Here is a 26,475-nt window from a genome sequence, read left to right on the forward strand (position 1 = left end):
TCTCCTGGTTCCCAAATCTCTCTCCTTTGCTTGTTCTTGACTTGCTTCTACTCACACTTACGTTTGGCTCTGATCCTGTAAATACCACCCACATCCCAGGACCTTAGAGGCTCTAGAATTACTGCATCTTTGGACTACTTTGCTGCTTTCCCTCTCTATTGAAGCTATTCACTTAACATTTTCAAGAAGAAAATGACATTTGGCGAAGAACCATAAGGATACACCTTTGCCCTTTTATCCAAACTTCTTCTCCAACAATCGGATTCAAATTTCCATGTGGAAAGTCAGTAATCTGCCTGGTCCACCATGAGCCCAGAAGGCCTTAAAGTCTCTCATTCTGTGACTTTATGCATATGGCTCAACTTCATTAAGGCTGTGGGCTTGAAGAATGCTGGAAAACCCATAAACATGCCAGCACATTTTTGGTGACTGTATTTTAAGTATCCTAACTTCAGCTACAGAATTGTAGAGGAAGACAAATAATATAAGACCTGCATATCTATCTTTCATTGCATTCAACCAGGGTGAAAAAGACACAATTAAATATAACAACTAATTCACTGCCTCAAAATGTTTTTTATATAAACTATATTAGAGCATGCAAGGGAAAGTTCAAGTAGAAGAGAGGAAGACGTGATTCAAAGGCTTTAAAATGAACTTTTTTAAAAAAAAAAATCCTGCCCTCAGGAAATCAGGCCTTCCTACATATATTTATCTACTGAGGAAGTTGGGGCATTATGTGGCATGTTCATTTGAAACAGGAAGTTGGCTGGGCCGTGGTCCTACCATCATTCCCCACAGACCATTCCCCGGGGCTACGCATTGGTAAAACTGAGGAACAAGCGGTCTCTCAAAGAAGGATGTCAGCAATTATTGAGTTTTGCGTTGTGGAATTTCTGTGACTCTTCCAAAGAACCCCAGGGGTTGTAGGAACCAGTCCTCACAGCCGTGCCCCCCACAGCTACATTCTTTCTAAGTTTAAAGAGCAAAACTGAAGTTGTGACTGATACAGACAATGCAATATCAAGCTGCCATGTCTCTCTTACTCGCTCACACACCAACTTCAACATTCAGCCTTATGAGGAGTTCTGGTGGGCTCCAACGCTTGCTCGCTATTCTGTGACCTTTTGCCTGGCCGTAATGAAGGGATTTTGGATTTTAAAATAAACCAAAAGGTGGCGGCTTAACCCTTAGCCATGCACGATAAAATAACGTACGTCTTTCCCTGCTTAGTTTGTTTGGTAGATTTGTATGCGAGAGAAAAAACTTATTTGGCATGTAGAGGATTTGCACATGGCGCCTCAAGAGATGACCTTGACGGAAGAAGTGGAGGCTCTGCTACACCACTGCTAGGAAGGTAATTTAAAAATGAAACCTATATTACGTACTGGACAGCGGCCCTTTTAAAGGTCAAATTCTATCTTTTGCTGCAGATTCAGCTTTAGGGCATTTGCATTCTATGTTGAAGGTCTAAGGATCAATCTCAGGCATCTGCAGGTGGGGCTGGGAAGGTCCCACACCTGAAACCCTGGAGAGCTGACACCAGTCAGTGTGGTCATTACTAGGTAAAGGTGAAAAAGCTAAAGGACCCCTGGAGTCCAGTTAAAGATGGCCATGGGGTTGTGGTGCCCATCTCTGCTTTCAGGCCAAGGGAGCTGGCATTTGTCCACAGACAGCTTTCTGGGTCAGGTGGCCAGCATGACTAAACCACTTCTGGTGCAACGGAACACCGTGACGGAAACCAGAGTGGATGGAAACACCATTTACCTTCCCGCTGCAGCTGTACCTATTTATCTACTTGCACTGGCATGCTTTCAAACTGCTAGGTTGGCAGGAGCTGAGACAGAGCTCACTCCGTCACGGGAATTCGAACCACCAACCTTCTGATCAACAAGCCCAAGAGGCTCAGTGCTTTAGACCACAGCACCACCCACATCCATTACTAATCCAGATAGACCAATGGTCTGACTCAGTATGGGGTAGCTCTTTATGTTCCTGTGAATTTATTTTCACCTGTTTTTAGGCAGGCCAACAGGCAGACAGAAGAGAGAATTAGATTGGGACAGAGACGGTGGCTTTAATCCTTACCCCATGCGGTTTTTATCACCTAACACACCCTACACCCCTCCCAGCCCTGCCACCAAGGTAAGCTGCTTTTTGTACTGCTGAGGGGAAAATAGTAAATACAGATAACGTGCAATATATCATTTGACCCCTATCCTACGATTAAGCTACCCATACACTGCCTCGTGCAAAAATCCAGCCCGCTAAGTTTTTGTTTTAAAAGGTAAATACACCTTGAGCAAGCTCAAATATGGACTGTGTAAACCATGAATGAATCACAAAAAAATCATGAATATCATATATCAGCCTTTGGCCTTTTCACAAAGCGATGTCTCGGAAAAACCAAGAAAGGTCTGCAAAAGTGTAGTTTAGGGGTGTAATCCTATGCTGCAGATCTACTGGTTGAGAACTTGTGGGGTTCAGCAGAAGCCTTGATCGTCCAGGGGAATACCAAATGCAATGCACCAGGACAAACACACTGGTGGAACACCCTTGATATGCTGGTGGAGTAGCCAGAGTGGGGGGGGGGAGGGATGTGGGAAGAACAGGGCAGAAGCACATTCCACATCCTATACTACATCAGTCCATAGCCACACCCGCATAGATGGTGCAATTTTGCACCAGCCCCAGGCCTAACACCAATAATTTCCCTTCTATTGCTTTCAAAGAGCTTTTAGAAATAACTGAACAGCAGAGTATACCTTATGTCCCATGGTAATGTGAATAGAAGGCTTGCTCTGTTGGTTTGTAACTACTGCATTTATTCACCCATAAATTCCTGTTTTACAAGCCACCATTTGAGTTTTATGCAAAGGCAGAACAGAAGGGCTGCGCTGAATATCCTAAAATATGGCAAGTAGACCAGGCTTCCTCAACCTCGGCCCTCCAGATATTTTGAGACTACAATTCCCATCATGTCTGACCACTGGTCCTGCTAGCTAGGGATCATGGGAGTTGTAGGCCAAAAACAGCTGGAGGGCCGAGTTTGAGGAAGCCTGAAGTAGACAGAAACCTTTAAAAACAAAAACAAAAACCAACCCAACTAGGAGTAGAGGAAACCATGGTTCACACCTTTCCACAATGCCATTCAAATATTCCAGTAATAAGTTTTTCAAGTATTACAGTACAAACCAATTTCCTTATTGCACTGTATTACCTTATTTAAATAATCTCAGCCTATTGTAAACTCAGTATCCTGCAGTTATCTGCATCCAGTAAAACTCTTACAATCTATTTTTCAGTTCAGCACAGGCATCCAAGAATAATATATCTAATAATATATCTAAGCTGTCCTGTTCAAGTAAGGCAGCCATACGTCCGGAGTTTCCCGGACATTACCAGGATTCCAAAGGCAGACATCAGGGGGAATTTCCAAAAGGTGGTGCTTTGTCCTGGATCTTAGGCAAGTCAATCGAAAAAAGCTCAACAATGTCTTTCAGGGTGTCCTGGTTTTTACTTTTTGAAACATGGCAACCCTAGTTTAATGTATGTGTTCAGGCAAACGACTCTATATGCAGCTTAACATAACAGCATTACAACCATCTACTTATGAGGATAGGAAGTAGCACAAACTGAAATTCGCCACAAAGTTAACACCAAAGAAAAGTGGAATAAATCTGTCAGCTTCACACTTACGGACAAATGAGCTTCCTTTTTTCTCTCCCTCATCTTTTATTACTTTGCTAAGCACAAAGTCTGAAAAGCAAAAAGCCCCCAAGGAGGGGAAGGAGTCTAACAACATAGATGATTAATGTTCGAAATGTTTTTAAAACTATTTTAAGGCAAACAGGAAAAGAAATCTGTGTTTCCATTAAAAAAAAAGATGTGAACTAAACATCCAAAATCACTATTTGCTGTTGCAAAAAAGTAATTCCTTAACGTGAAATTCACTTACACATTAATCCAAACTAAAAAGGGGTTCTATCTATGTGTGGGCATAGATGCAACAAGCCTATACAGAAGTTTAGAAAGAGCCGCTCCACAAAATGCCACCCTACCACTTTCCAGTTCTTAAAAAAATCTGTGTTGTACAAAAGTTACTACTTTCTTCAGAAGTATGTCATTTGCAAATTACCAGAACTGTTACACTTTTTATCATGGCATCTTGGCACATTGAAAACACATCCTTGCTTAAAATAATCTTTCACAAGTTAGCTTTCCTTACCTTTAAAAATAACGGACACGATAGGATCTGGTTTTCCGAATTTATGTCTAGGGATATTGGAAGCAGATTCCACAATTACCCGAAGCATGGTTTTCAGTGTTTTTTAAACTGCAGCAGTTTTCGAAGAAATGTGTACTTCAGACTCTCTGCAGCCTCCAGTCTGAAGTGCCAGCAGGAGGAGGCTGGAAATGGCTCTGTTACAGTAAAGTGCAGCTGATGGGTGGATCTATGACGAGTTTAGTTACCAAAGGCTAAGGGGGGGGGGGAGAGAGATTTGTGTAAACTGACTCCCTGTGGTATTAGAGAGAGTTAGTTACTAAAGGCTAAGTAGGGGGAGGGTTTGTGTAAGCTGACACCCCCCATTCTTGTGGTATTAGAAAAAACTGGTACCAACTTGTGAATTCTGGCAGTGCAAAGTAAGGAATTTGCTAAGTACGGTGGTTGATAAAGAGGTGGGAATCATTTTGCATATGAATTAAAGTCGGGAAAGAAATATGAATGTAACGCACAGAACTCCCCCCCCCCCCCCCGTTTTGCTATTGATGTGAAAAGAAGTTAATATAACATTTGCAAGAAAACATAGAAATGTTCTCCCTTTTGAAACGAACTTCTTTCCACATGCCACCAGCCGGTATACTCCTGTCAATTTTTTGTTTCTTTTTCATCCAAGTCTTCAATCAATCAAAACAGCCTTAGATTGCCCCCTTCTGGAGGGATCAAAAATAACCTGTGAAATAAATTTGTAAGATGGTTATGTACAGTAGATGTATTTTCACCAATCAGTATATTAGGAAAGAAAACAAAAAAGAACATTCTTTTTTAAATAAATAAATATTATTTTAATTTATAACAAATAAACATTTCAGCAAAAAAGGAAACAATTCTTATATATAAATCTTCAACTTCCACCCCCCTCTTTCTGTGGTTCCATAAATGTGTTCTTTCTTTTTTCGTGCATATCCAAATTAACTCTATTTATTCCTTTTCTCATCCATTTCCTATATGTTTTAGAAACTGCAAGTTTTTACAATAATCTTGCTAATGTCTTAGTTTGTTTGCAATTTGTAATTCAACAAACGATTTCCATTCCTTATTCAAAGTTTGTTATCTTGATTTCTTATTCTTCCGGTAAGTTTCGCCATTTCTGCATATTCCATTAGTTTCTGTAACCATTCTTCTCTCATTGGGACTTCTTACTCCTTCATTTTTGGGCAAATATCATTCTTGCAGTGGTAGTTGTATACATAAATAAATTTCTTTATTGTTTAGGTAATTCTGATCTCAAAATCCCTTAGAAAAAAGCTTCTGATTTTTAAACAAATGTTATCTTAAACATCTTTTTCAATTCATTATAAATCATTTCCTAGAAAGCTTTAACCTTAATACAAGACCACCACATTTTTGCCTGTCTCCTAGGTGTTAGGTACCATCTCTATAACATGTCCATATAATTTTTTCTTAAACCATAACATGCTGTAAATTTTATATCCATTTTTCATAATTGTTCCCATGCCTGCATTTCTTTGTTATGACCGATATCTATTGCCCAATGTATCATTGAAGATTTCACTTGTTCATCTTTTGTCTCCCATTCCAATAACATCTTACACATTCTAGACATCACTTTAACGTTACAATCTAGCAGGTCTCTCTCTAGGTAAGGGATGTAACCTTCAATTTAATTAGTCATCACTTGAGAATCAAAAGAGCCATGGCAGGTCAGGCCACTGGAATAAATGGCATTTTAAGGTCCATTGACCTGTGCAAGGTAAGTACAGCCAATTTATCCCTCCATGTTCTTGAATGTCAGAATTCCACACACACTAACAACAGAAACGGAGATTAAATTATAGTTATATAATAATAATCAGGATAAAGGCTTTTCTTACTAAATTTACCAGTGCCAGGATGTCTATGTAATCCCCAACAACTGTTGTTGTTTTTTTTGCAAGGCAACAAATAGCCTTTTTTGATGCTGATACATAGAAGACACAGCAAGTTTGTTTTCTCCTGCTCCAAAGGCTAGGACCTGAACCAATGCATCCAAGTTATAAGAAAGGAGACTCTGGCTAAACATCAAAAACTTTCTGACAGTAAGAGCTGTTTGACAGTGGAACGGACTCCCTTGGAAGGTGGTGAACTCTTTCTTTGGAGGTTTTTAAGCAGAGGTTGGATTTAACTGAGATTTCTGCATCCCAAGCAGTTAGACCAGATGACCTTACAGCTCTACAATTCTATGATTCTACTGTTAATAGATGGGCAGAGCACTATCAAAAACTGTGCTCGTTGGAAAAAAATGGTCTCCAAGGCTGGATCTAGACACGTCAAAGAAGCGATTCAGTTAAACGCATTGTAAACTTATACAGCGGGTGGCGCTTTGGTCTAAACCACTGAGCCTCTTGGGCTTACTGATCAGGAGGTCGGCGGTTTGAATCCCCGTGACGGGGTGAGTTCCCGTTGCTCGGTCCCAGCTCCTGCCAACCTAGCAGTTCGAAAGCACCCCAAAAAGTGCAAGTAAATAAATAGGCGGGAAGGTAAACGGTGTTTCTGTGTGCTGCTCTGGTTCTCCAGAAGCGGCTTAGTCATGCTGGCCACATGACCCGGAAAAACTGTCTGCGGAGTGGACAAAAGCCGGCTTCCTCGGCCTGTAAAGCAAGATGAGCGCCGCAACCCCAGAGTTGTTCACAACTGGACTTAACTGTCAGGGGTCCTTTACCTTTACCTAAACTTATACATATGGAGAAAGATGGGACTCCACAGCACCATCTGGTGTCACTGTGTTATTCATATACAGTGCATATAAAGCACATTTTCTTTACCAATCTATCTGAGTCCCAACACAGCAACTGATAGCATCCGGATTCTGCCTGTCTTGGAAGAGCTGGATTTCCCTCCCTCCCTTGACAAGCTGAAGCTTGTCATCAACTCTCAGGCATGTGGTAAAGACTCAGGACAGGATGGAATCCCAACAGAAGTGCTGAAAGCCTTAAGTCCTCCCTCATGATGCACCTCTACAGCCTTCTCCTGCAGTGTTGGGGGAAAGGATCTGTGCCATAAGACATGTGCAACCCCATCATTGTGACCCTATAAGAACAAAGGTGACCACCATGACTGTAACAACTGTGGAATCCCCCTGCTGGGTACTTGGGGAAAGCTTTCACCCATGTAGTTCTCAGCAGACTAGAGTTACCGTACTTGCTGACAGGCTCTATCAAGAGTCACGAGTTCCTCCCAAGGAAGTAACATGGAGTCCAGACTTTTTATGACGGTACAGGATTTAGGCTATAATCCTTACCATCATAAAAAGTCTGGACTCCATGTTACTTCCTTGGGAGGAGACATGTGTCACCTTGTTAGTGCCTTGTGGGCGTATTCGTATTTTCCAATCTCAGGTACCAAAACACATAGGAAGCATGTCTATTCATCTCAGTAATGTCTACACAGGCCGGCAGCAGCTGTCTGGGATTTCACACAGGACCCTCCACCAGCTCTAAGTGGAGTTGCCAGGGTCAGAATCTTCTCCATGTCAAATGGAGGCTCTGCCATTGATCCACAGCCCTTCCCACACCTCGTGCAGCCCTTACTCTCGCACATGCCGGTGTAACCAAGTGAGCAAAATCTGCACCATAAGGCAAACCTGGTCTCTGGTCAAGATTGCTCGAGAGAAGCTCCGTCTATTATTATTATTATTATTATTATTATTATTATTATTATTATTATTATTATTATCATTATCATTATATTATTATTATTATTATTATTATTATTATTATTATTATTATTGATCAGTGCTTTTTTTCTGGGGGGACGCATACCCCTAAACATTTTGTGAATCTTTGTACTTTTGTCCATTTACTGTATTTATTTCCCCAATTTGAACTATAAAATGGTGATTTTCTTGAGTCAGAACGAAAGTACCCCTAAACATTTTTTGTGGTTTTTTAAAGAAAAAAGCACCGATTATTATTATTATTTGCTTTGCTGTGTTCTTTCGCAGACGAGCTAATGAGCGTCAAGCCGCTCAGTCGTTCCTACATTGAAAACCACCCATTTCAGAATTGCTGATGGAAATTTTAAAAACGCTTCTGCAGCGGCGAAGGATGCTGAAACTGCAAAATCCACACCAGGGCAATGTACTCCATTAAAATACACCGAAAAGGAGGGCGGCGCGCAAAAAAAACTTGCGAGCTTCCAACGTCCTCCTCCCCACTTCTCTTTCTCCGCCTACTTCCTTCAACCCCACCCCTTCTGAATCACCGCCATTCGCGCCGCCTTCTCCGCGCAAGCTCCAGCTCCGCCGGCGTTTCGTCTCGTACTGACCCTTCCCGCGCCCCGTCGCTTTCTAACTGAAACGGAAATGGCGTCGAGCGGAGCCGCGGCATTCAAACTCCCGGAAGCAAGCGCTCGGGCGGGGCCGGGTTCGAAGAGGAGCGGTAAAGCGGCTCCCCTCCGCGTCCCTCCCGGAGAGTGGAAGGAAGGGAGGGGCGCCGGCGCCGTTGTTGCAGCAGCAGCAGCCTTGACGCTGCCCTGTCCTCCCGTCGCTCGCTCGCTCGCCGGGTCTCTCCACAGTTTCGCGACCATCCGAGGCTGAAAGAAAGCGGGTAAACGGAGCGGAGTGGGGGAAAGAGAGAGTTCGGCTCGGGATGGGCGAAGGAAGGGGCGGGTTAGGGTCAGGGAGAGAAACGCGGGTCCCCAGAATATTGGGTTGGCTTCGCTGCCTTGCACCTGCTCTGCTTTTCCATAAGGCGCTCCAGGGGAGAGAGCGTTATGCTTTTGTTATTGCAGCAGGGACAAAACAGAAATACTGCACATGCATGCATGCAGTACCGGATTTACGTATAAACTAAACAAGCTATAGCTTAGGGTCCACTCCCTTGGCCCAAAAATTTTTTAAAGGAAAAACATATGTGTTACTAAAGGAACTTCTGTTATTGCCAAATGCCAATGTGTTTGCATTATTAAGTTTGTTATGAATAAAAAAATCATTTTAAGTTAGAGCTTAATCATTGTTTCACTACTAATATACATCTTCTCAGTTGTATTTCACTATTAATATACTCCTGTTAATATACTTCTATTAATATGCTATTAATATACTTCTATTAATATGCTATTAATATACTTATATTTCAGTTCAACAATTACTTTGTTAAAATACATACTCTATTTTGTTATGTGCAAATGGCTTTAGATACCTATTAGGTCCAGAAATTACCATATAGCATATATTCAACCCAAAAAACAGCGACAATTTGTTGTTGACGAAGGACAGCTGGACATATAAAGGGCCCCATTACCTTCAGTAGCTTAGGGCCTCATCAAACCTAAATCCGGCCCTGTATACATCCACGGACCAAACACCTCTTCAGCACTGATATTCTCAGTGATGGTCCAGGAGGTGTGCAATCTGCCTTATCCAGCTTTTGCTTGCCACATAGCGAAACCTCCTCCCTATCCATCTCTTTTTTGACTTTATCTGTTAGGCATTTTCTAGCCACCTCAAGTTTCCTACCAAATACAATAAACGACCCTACTGTGCTGCATGGGAGATCTGCTAAATCCGGGGTGGGTGGGTGTGATTTCTCTCCTGGAGATGAAATGACTGTAATCTTTCCTCTATGGGACAAACAATAGTCAGGGACCAGTTTTCATTGGAGAAGTGGCAACACCGTGGGGGTTTAACATGATGGCTCTGAAGAAATTTGCAGCCTCTTGCACCTGCACTACATTTCCCGTTGTTGTTTTTTAAAAAATAACAAAGCGAAGCGTTAAGGAAGTATGCCTGCAAGTAGGGAAGGGAAGGGGGAAGGGGGAAATAGACTATAATGTGCTTGAGCTTCAGATGGGAGAGGGATCTGATGCTGGGAGTAGCAAGCTGCATAAAATATCTGATGCCTGATTTTAGTACGTATCGTACTTTGTAACGTAACGCACCCTGGAGCTTCTGGTAGGTAAGACATTCTAATGATAATAAATCATAATAATAAGGCAAATGCTTTGAGGTGTTACAGAAGGCAGCAAATTGTTATTTAATTGAATTACTACTGTGTTGTTATTGCCAGGGATGAAGGAGAAGGACTTGTGGGATTTTGTGCCCCAGGTATCAGAATAACTTGACTTACCTTCCATACTATACAGCTTGATAGGGGGATTTTGTAACAGGAATCATAAATATTTCAGTTTGGGTTTTTTGCAGTTATGTTGTTGATTCTATCAGCCCACAAATTCTACACATTTTTAATTTTGCTGCTCTTGGGAAGGAGCACTGCCTATTTCAGTGGAAATATTATGTTCTTTGAATGGGGATTTTTGTTCTATTCAAAATGTTTGTGAGTCAGACTTACTGCTATAATTCTGTTTTATGCATGTTTGGGACCAAGTGTGGTATTCAATTAAACATTTGTGCAAAAGGATTAGTTGTCACACAGTGGTACTTCCTCCCCCCCCCCCCCCCACCTTTCCTCCCTTGTGCACCCTTCATTGCCTCCAAATCTGCTTTAGAGGATTAGGGGAACTCCAGAACAGATTTAGGGAGGGGAGAAGGAGAGAATGTTCCTTTGCCCAGTGCGAAATCCTAGCATTGAAGGAAAGTTCTCCATAGTGCTACACTGACTACAGCTCTATGGCTCCATATTTTTAAAATAATTTCTATAGAGGAAGTCCCAGTGAATTTGGTTAGACTTCTGAGTAAGCTTGCTTAAGATCAGGCTGAAAGATGAGTTATTCAGCTTATTTAATGAGACTTGAATTGAGGCTTTATTACAAGCCACTTGGGACACTGCAAGGAAACATACATAATCAAGGACAGAAGAGGCTGTTCCTTCAATGGTACCTGGTTATTTATTTATTTTTAGAAAATCTGAAGGACATCAAAGGACATCAAAGAGATGAATATCGGCAAGTGGGGATTGAAGTCTGGTGATTCCAAATCTGAATCTGAGTTGCAGGTATATAAGAAAGAGAATGCAGCCCTTAAGAAATCTTTGGAAGACCTCACTAAGGGCAAAAGAAAAATGATGCCAGAAGAAAAGAATAGATTCCTGGAGGTGATATAAACATTTCTGCATGCAAAACTTCCTGTCTTGTGCTGTTAAGTGTAAAGGAATCATTGAAGATTTAACAAATATAGTGATTTTGTATTGCATATTACTTAAAATCTCAATGTTAATTTTGAACCTTTAAAGTGTCTTCTCTCTCAAAGTCATAACTTGGGAGATAATAGTTACTTTGCCACAAAACACCAATTTTACCATCATAGTTGCTAACAGTACCGGTATGATTGCTTGCCCTGTACAATTAAGAATATTTTATTTCAAAATTGGCTTGTTAACTGTGATAATATGCTTGCTTACATTTCATGTAGAGAATACTTGCCCTTGAAACAGAAAATGCAAAATGTAATAATATCCTTGGAGAGAAAAATCAAGAAATTCAGCTCCTGAAAGACAAGCTGAAGATCAAAAGTAAAAACGGTGATGTTACTTCTCTGCTTAGTCAACTAGAAGAGAAAACACAGGAAGTGGCAAAGAGAGAGCAGCTACTTCATTCCCTCTCAGAAGAGGTGGATCGGTTGAAAAACCAGTTATCTGCAGTTACTACAGATTGTTCAGACCTTGAAAATAGAGCCAATAATGTGCAGATTTCCCAGGTAAGTTATTTTGGCTGTTGCTATATATTTATTACCCCACCATTTTCCACGACAGGACAAACGACAGCTTACAGATAAAAATGAGAAGTGCTTAAAGCATAGAAAACAATTTAAAAACAATTAAACATTGATAGAATTAAAGCTATATACACATATAAAATATATGAAAGCCATACCATTTACAATTAAAACAGCATTAGCTTAATGTTCTTGATGGTAAGAGCAGTGTGACAATGGAACCAACTGCCTACAGTGGTGGTGAGGTGGTTGTTGTTGTTGTTGTTGTTGTTGTTGTTGTTGTTTTTGCATTAGGCCTTCAAATAGAGGCTGGGCAGCCATCTATTAGGGATGCTCTAACTCTGGAATTCCTGCACTGAGCAGGGGGTTGGGTTAGGTGGCTTACGGGGCCATAGTCGCGGTCGACCGTATGGACATCCCTGTTTTAATTGATGCATAGCACCAGCTTAGACCAAATTCTTTTAACATAAGAAGCGTAAAAAGAGCCTGCTGGATCAGGCCAATGGCCCATCTAGTCCTTCATCCTGTTCTCGCAGTGGCCTGTGGGAAACACGCAAGCACTCTGCCTACCTGCTAATCCCAGCAACTGGCATTCGGAGACATACTGCCTCCGACAGTGAAGGTAGAACACAGCCATTGTGGCTAACGGCCTTTGATAGGCTTATCCTCCACCAAATTGTCCAATCTCCTTGTAAAGCCATTGCTGTCTCCTGCTGGAGCAAGTTCCACAATTTAACAGCTTTGCTAGCCCGTTAGCATTGCTAACATCAGCAGATAACATTAGTAATCTCCAGTTTGGTAAATGGAATGTTGTTGAGTCTGATTCCTTGCAAAAGGCTTTTGATTCGACGTGGAATATTGTGGAAAACAATTATGGCAATACCATGAAGAGAAGGTAGGTGGCAATAGAACATCAGCTACATTGTGTGAAATGGCATATACAGTGGTACCTCGATTTACGAACTTAATCTGTTCCTGAAGTCCGTTCTTAAACCACACTTTCCCTAATGAGGCCTCCCGCCGCTGGTGCCCTTCCACCGTTTGGATTCCGTTCGTAGACTGAGGTAAAGTTCGCAAACTGGAACACTACTTCCGGTTTTGCGGAGTTCGTAAACTGAATAGTTCGTAAACAGGACTGTTTGTAAACCGAGGTACCACTGTATAAGTTACAGGCTGGCTGTGTGTGTTCTCAACTGGTGATCAAACATTTACAGGAAAATAAGTAAGTCCTGATATTTTAGGGCCAGCGACAAGTTAGCGCCTTGTTTAATTTTTACTATGCCATTCAGAATCCTAGTATTTAAAACACCTTGGCTGCAGTCTAATACAGAATTGAATGCACTTAAGCCCATTGATTTCAATAGCTTAAGCATACTTATGTTTATTTGGGATTGTGACTAGGATGTGCAACTGTTGAAAATGTATCTTGAACGCAGGTTACGTTCAAGTCGGATCAGCCTTGTGCTAGAAGGGAATTAATTTCTGCTAATGGGCAATATACTTACTCCTGTAGGACTGAGTTTAATAAACCAAAAAGGCTTCCAAAGGGTGGGTGGGTGGGTGGGTGTTCCCCTAGTATTGCAAAAGCCCTCTGAATCCCCATTTGGGTTTGGAAAGTGCTGCAGATTGGCAAATAACTCGGTGTGTAACTTAATAGTGTCTGCTGAAAATAGTTCCGAATACCTGGAATACGAAATCTTTTGAAATCCATTTTAGCAGGAGCACCTGTTACGTAAAAGTTGCAACTAGTGCAAAATGCACCCCAGTATGAACACAGGCCACACCAACTTTGAAGGAGCTACACTTGTTGGTATGCTTCTGAGTCCAACTCAAGGTGCTAGTAACACATACATTCCTAAACTGTTTGGAGCCAAAATATACAACAGAATGCCTCTTCCCTCGTGGTTGTCCCATCCCAGGTGAAGTAGAGGGATTGGGTGTAGGGGTTTTTATGTCGTCATCTTCCCCCGCCTCTGGAAAAATGTATCCCAGAGGTGCATCTAGCACTGCATTAATACCCTTGTTCTAGTTGCTGAAGGTGCGCCATGCTGCAAAAGCATTTGTAAAACTAGTTTTCTATGAAGAATATCCTGTATTGCTGCCATGGTGCTTGCTTCAAGTGTATTGGCTGACTCATGTTGCATTTTAATTGTTTTTTATGTAATGTTGATGTGTCATATTTTATATTCTTTGGGGATGTAGTTGGTCAGAGCAATCAAAGCAATATCGTTGGAGCTTAACCAAAGGAATCTGAGAGAGTGGGGGCATATCCCATAGTGAATTTAATGAAGTTTTTCTATTGCAGGTAGTTCCTTTTCGACCCACAATACAGAAGAAAATAATTCTTCAGGAGATATTTGATGTAGTGCGCATAAGAAGTCAATTGGCTTTTTAAAATGATGCTTTCCCTATTACATAGAACAAGTTGATCTTAGAAAAATGCATGCCGTGATGTGGTTGTATATATTCCTGTCTAAAAATCAGAGACATGTGCACCCAGCTTAGCAAAATCAAACTGTTGAATTGGTTTGTGTTTTGCAGGAAACTGCTATAAACTGCACTGGAACAGCAACAAATGAAGTTGAAATCCAGCTGAAAGATGTAAGATTCTTTTTAAAATGGCACTCTGTGTGTGTGTGTGTGTGTGTGTGTGTGTGTATACTACTGAAGAGAAATACCTAATAGTTCAGGCCAATCCCTTGCATGTTTACTTGGAAGCAAGTTCTAGGGACTCAAAACGGGGCTTGCTCCCAAATAGATGTGTATGGTAGAGCTCAGTGGCAGAACATCTGCTTTGCAGGCAGAATGTTGCAGATTCAATCCTTGGCAACTTCAGATGGGGCTGGGAGAGACCCATGTTTGAAGCTCTGCTAGTCATTGTAGACAATAATGTACTAGATGGACCCATGTTATCCCTGTGAATAAGGCAGCTTCCTATGTTTCCATGTAAACTTATGAGTGCAAGACGTGGAACCACCATGCTAGATTAGACCAAAGTCTATTGTCTAGTCAAGATTTACATTCACAAGCATCTGGCTACGTTTGGGAGACAACTCAGAACTTGAAGGCAACAGCTCCAGCCCATTATTCACCCACAACTTCACATAAGAATTAGTTCCCAGGCAGATATGAAATGGTACTTTACGGGCTGCTTTGCATTGAAATGCAAGTAACCTTTAAGACGTTAGCAGTGTTCTAGCTGCCATTGTAAGTGACACTTCTAATTATACTTGTGCCGCAGAAATGTGAATTGGCAATGTTTAGAGTGCTGTGTTTGGGCCATGTTCAGATCTCTACTCGGTCTCCTCACTTGGGGTGGCGGCAGGATTCAGTGAGCTATACCTGCTTCCATGAGTCTCCTTTACTTGACCAGAAATGAGAATTATACAGCCTGGCATTTCTTCATAAAATGTTGCACAAACTAGTAACTGTGACTGGCTTGTGGGATTGTCTCGGCACTGCACCACAGTTGACGCCCTATCGATAGGTTGTGTTTCTGAATCCAAGTGTATGTTCAGGTGTTTTACGATTCCTTCAAAAAAGGGCAAATTTCCCCAATCAAGCTTTATGTGATGAATGTGTTGTGGAAAGGAGAACTGTTGGTTTATTTTTGTTCTTATTATGCATTTTGAGTTTTTAATATCGTAACTTCCCTGTGATCTACAGATGAATCCTTGTATTTAGTCAACGGGGTGTTTACATGCAGACCAAATTTTTCTGGTCTCTTTGGCATCTGCCATTGCTTACTTGCTCAGATGGAGCCACTGCCCTACCTGTGTCATGGCTTCATTCCTTGCTTAATACTGTGCATCTTTTAGAATTATTTTTTTAAAGCAAAAGGGACAGTGACAGGCGAACAAGCTCTGCATTTCCCTCCATGGGTGTGAAATAATACAAAATAATGTTTCAAGACTGACATTTACCTTTTGACTGTGTATAAGCCTCTGCTACTACACTCTCAGTAAACTAGCAATTAGAGTGGTTAATTGTATAGAAATGCATATCTCGAAGCTTGAATTGTTGTATAGAGTTGTAGGCGAGCCTCAGGACTGAATGCCTATGATTTTGGGCAGTGTCCAATGAAGTAGTTCTGTTATCACAAGGATTTATGGCTGCACAACAGAACTTTCCCTCCCTACACACCCTAACTAAATTTGCTCTGGAGGATTGGGGGAACACCCAGAGCAGTCTAGGCAGTGCGCAGAAGAGAGGCAGGGAAAGTCACATTGTTTAGGTGGAAGCCCTTGTGCTAACAGACTACTTTGTTGGATGCTGCCCTTTATGTTGCTGTAGCTAACTTTTCCATATGTCAAACACACACACACACACACACACACACACACACACACACACGAAAATAGTACTGTGAGCCTTGGAAGAAAGTATATAATGCCCCCTAACTGCAGCCACTGGGATGCATACAAACTACTCCAGAAATTAAAAACCATTTTGAAGACTGTTCAATATGACTTGGGAGGTGGTGGTTCAAGAAAAAGTCAAATTTCATTGCGCTAGCACAAGCCTGTTTTGCGGGCCCAAGTAGTTCTTTGGATCCTGGCCAAAGTTAACGTAGAAAGGAGATTTACCAGGTAGCACAGGTACAGACTGTTTGGGCTGCACGGAGCCATAAATGTTTATAGGTCTTGGAATAGGAAACGCAACCTCCTACCACGCCTTTGTAACTGCTTTGCCTATACATAGCCAACTTCACAGCTTGTTTGGGGTGCCTGTTTTTCTTTAACACTCAAAATATGCAATTATATTATAAAATAATAATTTGCTGATCTTATTAAAACAGTATAATTAACTCTTGGAATCGTATGTTGAAGCAAATATCTTGAAGCTTCATAATGTGAATAAGTGTGGCTTCAGTAGCATTGTCATCGTTAGAAGTGAATCTTAAGAATAATACTTGCTTAAAAGTGCTTTGGAAAATCTCTCAAGTAGCTTCTGTTTCCCGGAGTATTTCACAATCTGTATTGTTTGCAAGAGATAACCAATGACATCAGCAGATGGTATGCCTATACTTGCCCTATCTTTACAAGGTTTTCCTGATCTTAAATAAAAGCTGATCTGGTTGTTTGATTAAAAGTAAGTTCATTTGTGTGTATTTAGTTTCTGACACTGCGAATCACTTTGAGGAAAACGTGATGGCAGCACCTCTTAATACCCAAAGGGCTCCTTGGTGGTATTAGGCATGTTTTATTAGGTTGATAACAGCTAAACACCTCTTGCATAAATAAAAGCAAAAACAGGCATGTGTGAGTGATTGACGGAAATTCCAAGGTACACCTTGCAGTCAAAGTAAAGTTGAATTTTATTTATTAAAACTTGTGTTCGCATGATCTTTAACAGTTAAATATTTCAAAACTGGTAGAAAGCATAAAGTTGAAAAACACAGTCTTCTTTAGGCTGAGGCGCCTGTGCCGAGTAGGATGCTTTTTGTGTACTGATAATACATATGACTTACAGAAAGGTAACTTATCAATACTTTTCTTGAAGCAACTCTTAACCAACTTACTTATTATCTTCCCTCTCAAGGCTCTGGAGAAAAACCAGCAGTGGCTAATATATGACCAACAGCGAGAAGCCTATGTTCAGAGCCTTGTGGCAAGGCTCTTTGAACTGGAACAGCAGCTGGAAACTGTTAACCAGCACCAACCAAATGAAACCAGGGCAGAAGGTATTAGCTGGCTTTTCTTCAGGCTCAACAGATTGCACGACAAAGTAGTTTATATGGAGAAAGATATCCCAGATCAGTTTTCTGGTTTTAGCTATGAACACTTACAAGCATAAAACTAAATTAAATTATCACTCTTTTTGGATACTTATTCATGTACTGTAAAAAAAAAAGAAAAAATGGTGTACAAGTATATACTGATCGTTGCTTAGCTGCGAATCATGGGTGTTGGGATAAATAAATATTGAGTTGTCTTGGCATTGCTCAAGTCACCAGCATGTGACATTCGTTTTTCTAGCAGATATATGAAGTTGTTTTGTAGGTGTGGATTTTAAAGCATGGATAATTAGAAAAATATACGACTCTTATGGAGTGTGTGCATCTCTTAAGAACTAGCTACTTCTGTAGAGCAGAAACTTGTGGAGAAACTTCTTGATAACAGGTCATTGGCGCATGTTGCCTTACAGTTTGCCTGCCTGTGCTGATTTCATATCCATCAAATACATAGTGTCTGGTTTCTTCCTGGAAACCGATCAGTTTTCTCTTGTTACTGTAAAACATGCTCATTAAGCATCTGGTGGTTTTTAGCTGATTTAGATCTATAATCTGGCTGTAGTGCTGTGAGGAAGTCTGTCCCACGATTAGCTTCATGGTGGTTCTGTGAGTCATCAAAGGGATGGACTTCATGGAATCATCAGGAAGTGATGGGGCTAGCCTTGTCCTCTGATAATGTCAGAACAAGGCACCTGCCTTGGTCCTATTCAAAACTTTTGCCAAGTTGCTTGAGGGCTAGAGTTGGGGGCCCTTCATGGTGCCATTGCTGCTTAGCCCCGGCAGCTTGGCTGTGTCGAGTCTGCTGAACGTAGATGGGGCCCTTCTTTCCCCTCCCGAGGAATTGCAAAATTGCCACATAGTGGCGTGGATTGGATCTGCCCCTATCCTGGTATAGAATATGCTCTTTTTTTAACAACGTATTAGTGTCTTAAATTTCCTTCTGAGTAAGTTTGAATAAGGAAATACAGCTCACTGCGAGGGGCAAGGCAGAGTCTAGAATAAGGCTGTTCATTTTTGTTTACAAATACGTTCTGCGGGTGCGAGTTTGCTAAGGATCTTTGTTGAAGCATTCCCCCCCCCACTTTTCTCTTCCATGTTCTGTTGTGGGTTCCTGCCAGAAGACAAGCAAAGATATTACGAGCAGTTGTTGCTAGCCGCCAGAAATGATCTAGAGACAGAAAGGCGTTCCGTAGCCCAGCTGCATTCTGACCTGATTGAATTCAAAAGGAAGTATGACGAAGCCAAGCAGGAGGTGATGAATTTAAATAGTCTACTAAAGTCGCACAAGCAGGCTGACATTCAGACTCTTCAGGACGAAAACAACCTCAAAGGGCAGATGCTGCAGAGGCTTACTCAAGAAAATGAAGTGACCAGAGACCAGCTCGAGGAAGAAAGGAAACGAACGCAAGCACTCTCATCTCAGGTTGGTATATAGGGGAGTTGCTGACTTCACTTTCACAACTTACACATTTATGGAGTTGGGGTGGAAGGTGACCTCCAAGCCCAATATGATCCCTACCCCTTTCCCCCTCCATAATTCAAGGGGCTGCGAATTATATCAGATGCACATATAAATGTGGTAAGTGCCAATGCGGATTAGCGGCACTGCATTGCTTTCAAAGGAATGTGCCTTTCAAGGGCCCTTACCACTGAAATCAACCAAGTGGACAGGCAGCATCTTTGCTTAGATACCTGTCCTATATTGGCAAGCAATACGTGCTTCCATGCATGGGTCTCCTTGGGTGTGAGTTGAGCAAAGAAACATGGGGGGGGGGGGCAGCAGGAAAAGGAGGAAACCACTGTTCTATACCCTGTCCCTTTTTCTTAGGGGAGATGCATAACCAAGTAGAAGCAAAATATGGTTAATTTAATTTATTACCCGCCCTTCACTCTGAAGTCCCAGGGTGGGTTACAACACTTTAAAGTGCAACAATAAAAGCAATATAAAACACAATTCCAATAATAGGGTTGTTCCTAAAAATACTTGTTCAGCATGCTTAAAAACTTTAAAAAGCAAGGAACCTGGAGCAGCAGCTCTACCATCTTACCGGTAAGGATGTATAAAACCAACGAAAACCCATGGATTTACATAGGTTGATTATTTGAAACCACCTTATAGAATTGTCTTGTTAATATAGTCTTTTACACGTGATATAGGTTGAGATGCTTCAGAGATCTTTGCTAAAACAGCAGGAAGAACACACAAGGATAACAGCTTTGGAACAGCAGGTACCAGGTTACACACTATTATTTTAATGGCACTTTTCAGTCAGAACTAAAACCCATAGGTATAATATTCATGTTAATATTTTAGGCAGTTTTATTACAATACAAGCAAGTAAGCTGTTCTTCCTCATATTGAGATATATTGTGCATTTTTCATGATAGCGATTTGTCTTGGTACTTACTGCTGATAGGAAAGTTTTGAACTAAGTGAGAATTTAAAATCCATTCATCATTTAATTGGCATCCCTCTGTAGAATCTCTACTCATTTAATTCTATGGTTATGGTAGTGAGGTTTTTTGAAATATTAAAGGACTTAACAACTTTGTGTGTACATGCAGTAAGGTAAAGGGGGAGGGAGCTGGCGTACAACTTCCGGGTCATGTGGCCAGCATGACTAAGCCGCTTCTGGCGAACCAGAGCAGCGCATGGAAACGCCGTTTACCTTCCCGCCGGAGCGGTACCTTTTTATCTACTTGCACTTTGACGTGCTTTCGAACTGCTAGGTTGGCAGGAGCTGGGACAGAGCAATGGGAGCTCACCCGCCGACCTGATTGGCAAGTCCTAGGCTCTGTGGTTTAACCCACAGTGCCACCCATGTCCCCATACATGCAGTAGCAGAACATTAAAAATACATTGCACGAACCCTTCAAAATAGGCTTTAATTTGTTTATTTGCTTTAGATTCAACCTTTTGTTTTCCTAAGGAGATCATGTAATTAATAGCATGAAATCCGGCGTGTGTAACAGACTCTCTGGTTTTTCACCCAATGTTTCTTGCCAGATCCAGGCATGCACATCCGATTTTGAGAATGAGAAGCTCGACCGACAGAACTTGCAGCATCAGTTGAGCAAAGTCCTTAAGGAGCTGCGCAAGGCAAGGGACCAAATAACTCGCCTTGAGCCCTCAGTGAGTAGTACTGTGTTTCTAGAGTCATTGGGTGGAATTCAGTGTAGTGCTAAGAAGATTGGCTGGACCTATAAAGGAATATTACTAATTTGTAGTGGGAAACATTTAGATGCACCAATTCATTTTTTTTCAGAAGCTTCCAGAGTGTGGAGGATGTACAGAAGTCTTGCACAACTTCCAGGCTGCCTTTGAAGACAAGCTGACAATACAGAACAAATGTCCTTCACCCAAACGTTCAAATCTTCTTGATGAAAGTTTCCTGGAGTGCCCCAAATGTAAAGCACAATACCCTACGAGCCAGCATAGGGAGCTGTTAGCCCATATTGACTTCTGTGCAGATTAAATACAAGGACAAACCTGTGGGTATGTCTTGTCGCTCCCATGTATTTTTAACAGAAAATAATGGCTTGTTAAAAAAAAAAGTAGCAAGATTCTAAAGGACCACAGTTCCTATTCCCATGATGTGCACTTCTGTTCTCATTATTATTATTTTACAAAGGGTTAGTCCTTGACAGTATCTACGAAAACAGGAAACAGTTTTGTTTTAGAGTGGTAATGTAAATTCTAAACTACTGATTGTGCCGTATTTCCACAGCCGGAGCCAGTAGAAATGGTTTGATTTTATTTTCCATGACCAAATACCCCCATACAAATAGTCAACAAAATTACTGCCAAACATTCCTGTTTCGATCTTAAAGATATATGTAGTTTGTTTTACTGGATTAATATTTTCTGCTTTATATATTGTCTGTTTCCAGAAATGCGTTTTCAGAATCTTGGGGCAGAAAGGAAAATGTTTCTAATATATGAGTCTCTGTGAGGATTTAGCCCACCCGAGGGAATGTGTGGCGACAATCGCGTGTAGCAGAAAAATTTATATAGTACCTCTTCTACCTTCCATCAAACATTTTTTGTGTGTGTGTGTGTGCAGAAAAAAAAGAGTGAACCCAAAATTCAGAGCATCAGGGTGCCTCTTAAGACTGTTGCAGCCATTTTGTTTGCTTGAAATACACTCCTGTTTGCACTCTGCTATCCCACAGCTAAAAGCTGGGGATATAATTTATCAGGGAACCTGTATGAGGAAATGGTTTTTAAATGAATAAAACAGAATTGGCTATGCCACCAACGCTCTCTTGTGTCTTTTTTTAATAGCTGGTGAACGTTAAGGCAAATCAAACAGCTAGGCAAATTGTATCTATGTATGCAGTGGTGTGTTTCTCAGACTTCATGAAATCATCCTCTCCTATCCCCTAAAATACACGAGATCACCTTCTTTTGCCTTCAGTTCCTCATCCCTGCTTTGCCACTTCCTTAACTCTTCTCATTATGCCACCTCCCCAGCCTAAGTTAACTTGACTATAAACAGTCACTGCTCGTTCTCAGAAATCCCATTGGGGTGTAATGCCTTATATTTTGGAAATTCCCATGCCTTGTGTTTGTAAAATCGCTCCCCAATTTGGCATGCAAACTGTTTGCAACGAACCACTTTGCAGGTATCGCACACCAATCTGGAAACAAATATTGTTTGTTGTGTGGCACTAGGTGAACAGATGCCAAACTAGGACATTTTTTTTTTGTAGCGTGGTCTCTCTTGCAATCTTGCCTGACAAAACTGGCTAGTACAATTCTGAAGTTTCTTTCCTTAAGTTTGGATTTGGCCTGGCTCATGTTCAGACGTGCTTTGATCTTGACTGGTTTGTGGTAGAGCAAGCATGAGCTCCAGCCACCACACTTAGCACTCCTGCACAGCCCACTCTGCAGAACCCTTTTAACAACAAAGCATTGAACAAAATGCTGCCTTCAAATAGCAAAGGTTTTTCAGACTGGTTGTGTTGTATGGGTTTTAGCTTTTTTATAAAAATTGTCATTATTTTTAAAATAAGGTTTTCTTTACAATGTTCTTATTTCATTTAGCCTCTTATATCCCTGAAACATATGATTGCCTTAAATCAGGAGTGGACAAACTTTTCAGGATCAAGTGCCACGTTCTTGGGCAGCGGGTTATGTTTGGGGGGAGGACCACATATCACAAGTGGCAGACAAGACCAATCAAAAAGCGAGACACTCCATCACACACACACACACACACACACACACACACACACACACATCCAAAACATTGCAAACCTGCCTACCTTCACCAGAACCAAGCAGTGATTCCTACACAAAACTCTCAAGTTGAACCATAAGAAGAACCGCTGCAGATAAAAATCTATCTTGAAAAACATCAATGTCTGGAAGGGCCACTCTGACAGGGCTTTGTGCATGGACAGAATGTGCCCAGAAATGCCTGTCTCCTAGATGGACATTTTTTGTTGCTGCTTTAGGGCAGCAGCAAAATACAGTGGCTTCTTTGGTGTAGGAGAACAAAGGAGGTGGGAGGGCTGTATGCAGCCTGTAGATTGCCCATTTTCTCTTAGATTATGAGCCCCGTTGAGACAGAAGGACTAATGTTAGAGAAACTAAGCCCATAGGATACAGAGGAACAGAAAGTGTACTGTATGCTACTCCATTAGCAGTAAATGGTACTCTCACAAAAAATTATTAATATGTATATTCTGTGTTTCTGTGTTATACGTGGTGTTGGCCTACTTGGAACACCATATTCATTGGAAAAGCATTGTTAATAGGCTTATTTATCAGCCAGTTGGAAGACACTGTAATGTATTTTTAAAGGACTGTTCTTCTGGGTTAGTTCCAAAATGTGCTGCTTCTCTGGAGAAAGATAGTACAGTGGTGCCCTGCAAGACGAATGCCTCGCAAGATGAAAAACCCGCTAGACGAAAGGGTTTTCCATTTTTGAGTTGCTTCGCAAGACGATTTTCCCTATGGGCTTGCTTCGCAAGACGGAAACGTCTTGCGAGTCTTGTGATTTTTTCCCCACTTTCCCCCCCTTTTTCTAAGCCGCTAAGCCTTTAATAGCCGCTAAACCGCTAATAGCGCTAAGCCGCTAATAGGGTTGCTTCGCAAGACGAAAAAACCGCTAGACGAAGAGACTCGCGGAACGGATTATTTTCGTCTTGCGAGGCACCACTGTACACTCAAGACTTCTGAGTGGAGCTGGATTCTGCAAAAAAGAAATAAAAGTGTGTGGTATTGATTCTCCCCCAACAGAAATTCACTTTATTGATGTAGGACAGCATTTAACCTTCCCAAGGTTTTGGATTATTCCCATGAGCTTCAGCTAGCATGGAGTTGATGGAAATAATAGTCCAAAACAGCTGAAGGGTTGGCTAAGGCAGTGGTACAGTTTTGTGTGTTTCTATTGCCACATGATTAGGAAATTTATTCAGTAAACCAGCTGACTTTGACATTTCTCCCCTCAATGTTGCCTTCCGGAACATTGAGGTATTAGGGGTTGTCAGTGACAAATGTGCTTTGTACTGTTCTGAAAAGAGGGCAGGCCCAAGATTGGCATAGTATTTACCCAGGTAGCTTTCCATGGTAAAAATCTACCAAGCTTGAGCAAAAGCTAATTTTTACATGACTGGAACAAACTGACCTAGTTGGTGCACGTTAACGTCTGTCTAGCTTTTGTTACGCAGAGTGCAATGGATTATGCAAGTAAGTTTTGGTTCCAAATTCTCATGATAAACTCAATCTGTTCAAATATAGATTTATGATTCCCAAAGGTAAACGATAAGTAATACTAATATAACTTAATATCCTTGAATTGCCCACACACCCTACTCAAAGAAACTAGACTGACACTAAATAATTCAGCTTTTTATTAAGGCCTTGGAGTTCTACTACTGTATTGAAGTATTAAGCAAGCATAAAGAGATGCAAGGTACCATCCCAGGTCCAAATTCTCAAGTCACTTTATAGAACATTTCATTAGTTCAGCTTTGCAGAGGTGTAACACTGTGGCCAAAATGGTTTTGTAGCATTTCCAATGCTAACAAATGTAGCAATAAGTGTGTAGGCTTGTGTTGATCAGGGAGTCCCAATAGTAAGCATGTATGTATACATCTTAAACCTTTATGACAAGGATTTGGAGGCAGGGCAGGAATATGTTATACCTGTTGCCATTCGATACCTTTTCATTACTTTCATTCCTTATGCTCACTCATTGCCCAGAGGAGACTTATTACCTGGGTCCATTTAAATCTAGCTTCAGACTCAATAGAAATAATGTGACCCATAATTAAAATCCATAGTAAAACAATTTCACCAAAACTCTCAAACATCCATAGTTCAAATGTATAATATACACGCCCAACAACATAACAGTTAAAACAGCAATCGAGCAGGAAGTTCAAGCCAGTATATCAGGGGAATACTTGTCAAAACGTGTGTTGTCAAGAGCTGACAAAATTCCTTGTATTCTGATAGTCATCAAACCGATGTTAGGATGATGGGGACTGAGAACATGTTGTTTCTCTTGTACCTCTCAGTGGCTTTATATACCACTGGATTGTCAATTCTAGAAGGTGATGCTGGGGCTCAGCCCTGTGGCATTTACAACCTCTGCATGAAACTGTTTATAGTGAGGCTGTCTTGAGAATTCAGAGCTGAGAATCATCAATATTTAAAGGTAAGGTGGTAGAAATCTCCTGAGAAATCTCTATGTGGGACAAGAAGCTACAGTTAGAACTGGATATGGAACAACTGATTGGTTCAAAATTGGGAAAGGAGTACGACAAGGCTGTATATTGTCCCCCTGCTTATTTAACTTATATGCAGAATTCATCATGCGAAAGGCTGGGCTGGATGAATCCCAAGCCGGAATTAAGATCGCCGGAAGAAATATCAACAACCTCAGATATGCAGATGACACAACCTTGGTGGCAGAAAGTGAGGAGGAATTAAAGAACCTTTTATTGAGGGTGAAAGAGGAGAGCGCAAAATATGGTCTGAAGCTCAACATCAAAAAAACGAAGATCATGGCCACTGGGCCCATCACCTCCTGGCAAATAGAAGGGGAAGAAATGGAGGCAGTGAGAGATTTTACTTTCTTGGGCTCCATGATCACGGCAGATGGTGACAGCAGTCACGAAATTAAAAGACGCCTGCTCCTTGGGAGAAAGGCGATGGCAAATCTAGACAACATCTTAAATAGTAGAGACATCACCTTACCAACAAAGGTCCGTATAGTTAAAGCCATGGTTTTCCCAGTAGTGATGTATGGAAGTGAGAGCTGGACCATAAAGAAGGCTGATCGCCGAAGAATTGATGCTTTTGAATTATGGTGCTGGAGGAGACTCTTGAGAGTCCCATGGACTGCAAGAAGATCAAACGCATCCATTCTTAAGGAAATCAGACCTGAGTGCTCACTGGAAGGACAGATTGTGAAGTTGAGGCTCCAATACTTTGGCCACCTCATGAGAAGAGAAGACTCCCTGGAAAAGACCCTGATGTTGGGAAAGATGGAGGGCACAAGGAGAAGGGGACGACAGAGGATGAGATGGTTGGATAGTGTTCTCGAAGCTACAAACATGAGCCTGACCAAACTGCGGGAGGCGGTGGAAGACAGGAGTGCCTGGCGTGCTCTGGTCCATGGGGTCACGAAGAGTCGGACACGACTAAACGACTAAACAACAACAACAAGGTGGTAGAAGTACTAAAAGTGTCAAATCAATAATGAACTGGATAAGAGTCAATAAACTGATGTTCAAAGCTGACAAGATGGAGGTACCATTGCTGAGCAGGCAGGCAGGACTGTTCAGGGAGGTGGTTTCCAACATGTACAACCCTCCCCTCCCCAAAGGATT

The 26,475-nt window shown here is 41.5% G+C and overlaps 2 protein-coding genes across 7 annotated transcripts in view; one reads left to right on the top strand and one right to left on the bottom strand.

The window, feature by feature from the left end:
* MYOF (myoferlin) overlaps window positions 1-4,404 on the bottom strand; it is a 78,579-nt gene extending 74,175 nt beyond the window's left edge. For all 3 annotated transcript variants that reach the window (XM_077930441.1, XM_028729777.2, XM_077930440.1), the window contains exon 1: window positions 4,229-4,404. In XM_077930441.1, coding sequence (XP_077786567.1) covers window positions 4,229-4,316 — 88 coding nt within the window. In that variant the 5' untranslated portion in view covers window positions 4,317-4,404. The remainder of the gene's footprint in view (window positions 1-4,228) is intronic.
* A 4,191-nt stretch (window positions 4,405-8,595) lies between these two features.
* On the top strand, window positions 8,596-21,883 carry CEP55 (centrosomal protein 55). 4 transcript variants are annotated; one of them, XM_028729773.2, is made up of 10 exons: window positions 8,599-8,829; window positions 11,083-11,274; window positions 11,592-11,876; window positions 14,436-14,495; window positions 17,436-17,577; window positions 18,747-19,051; window positions 19,786-19,857; window positions 20,636-20,761; window positions 20,895-21,124; window positions 21,520-21,883. In XM_028729773.2, exons 2-9 carry the CDS (start codon window positions 11,116-11,118, stop codon window positions 21,102-21,104), a joined length of 1,359 nt encoding a protein of 452 aa, XP_028585606.2. In that variant the 5' UTR covers window positions 8,599-8,829; window positions 11,083-11,115; the 3' UTR covers window positions 21,105-21,124; window positions 21,520-21,883. The 4 variants fall into 4 exon arrangements, with proteins under 4 accessions (XP_028585609.2, XP_028585606.2, XP_028585608.2 ...); XM_028729776.2 differs by having other exon boundaries at window positions 8,596-8,829; window positions 20,898-21,883; XM_028729775.2 differs by having other exon boundaries at window positions 18,750-19,051; window positions 20,895-21,883.
* The last annotated feature ends 4,592 nt before the right edge of the window (window positions 21,884-26,475 follow it).

This window comes from Podarcis muralis, chromosome 6 (assembly GCF_964188315.1).
Source record: "Podarcis muralis chromosome 6, rPodMur119.hap1.1, whole genome shotgun sequence".
Classification (NCBI taxonomy): Eukaryota; Metazoa; Chordata; class Lepidosauria; order Squamata; family Lacertidae; genus Podarcis; species Podarcis muralis.

Bases quoted from the DNA above. Each gene is read 5' to 3' on its own strand.
- CEP55 (XM_028729773.2), top strand. From the start codon at position 11,116: ATGAATATCGGCAAGTGGGGATTGAAGTCTGGTGATTCCAAATCTGAA. The intron at 11,877-14,435 runs GTAAGTTATTTT...TGTGTTTTGCAG, and splicing joins ATAATGTGCAGATTTCCCAG to GAAACTGCTATAAACTGCAC. The intron at 20,762-20,894 runs GTGAGTAGTACT...ATTTTTTTTCAG, and splicing joins TAACTCGCCTTGAGCCCTCA to AAGCTTCCAGAGTGTGGAGG.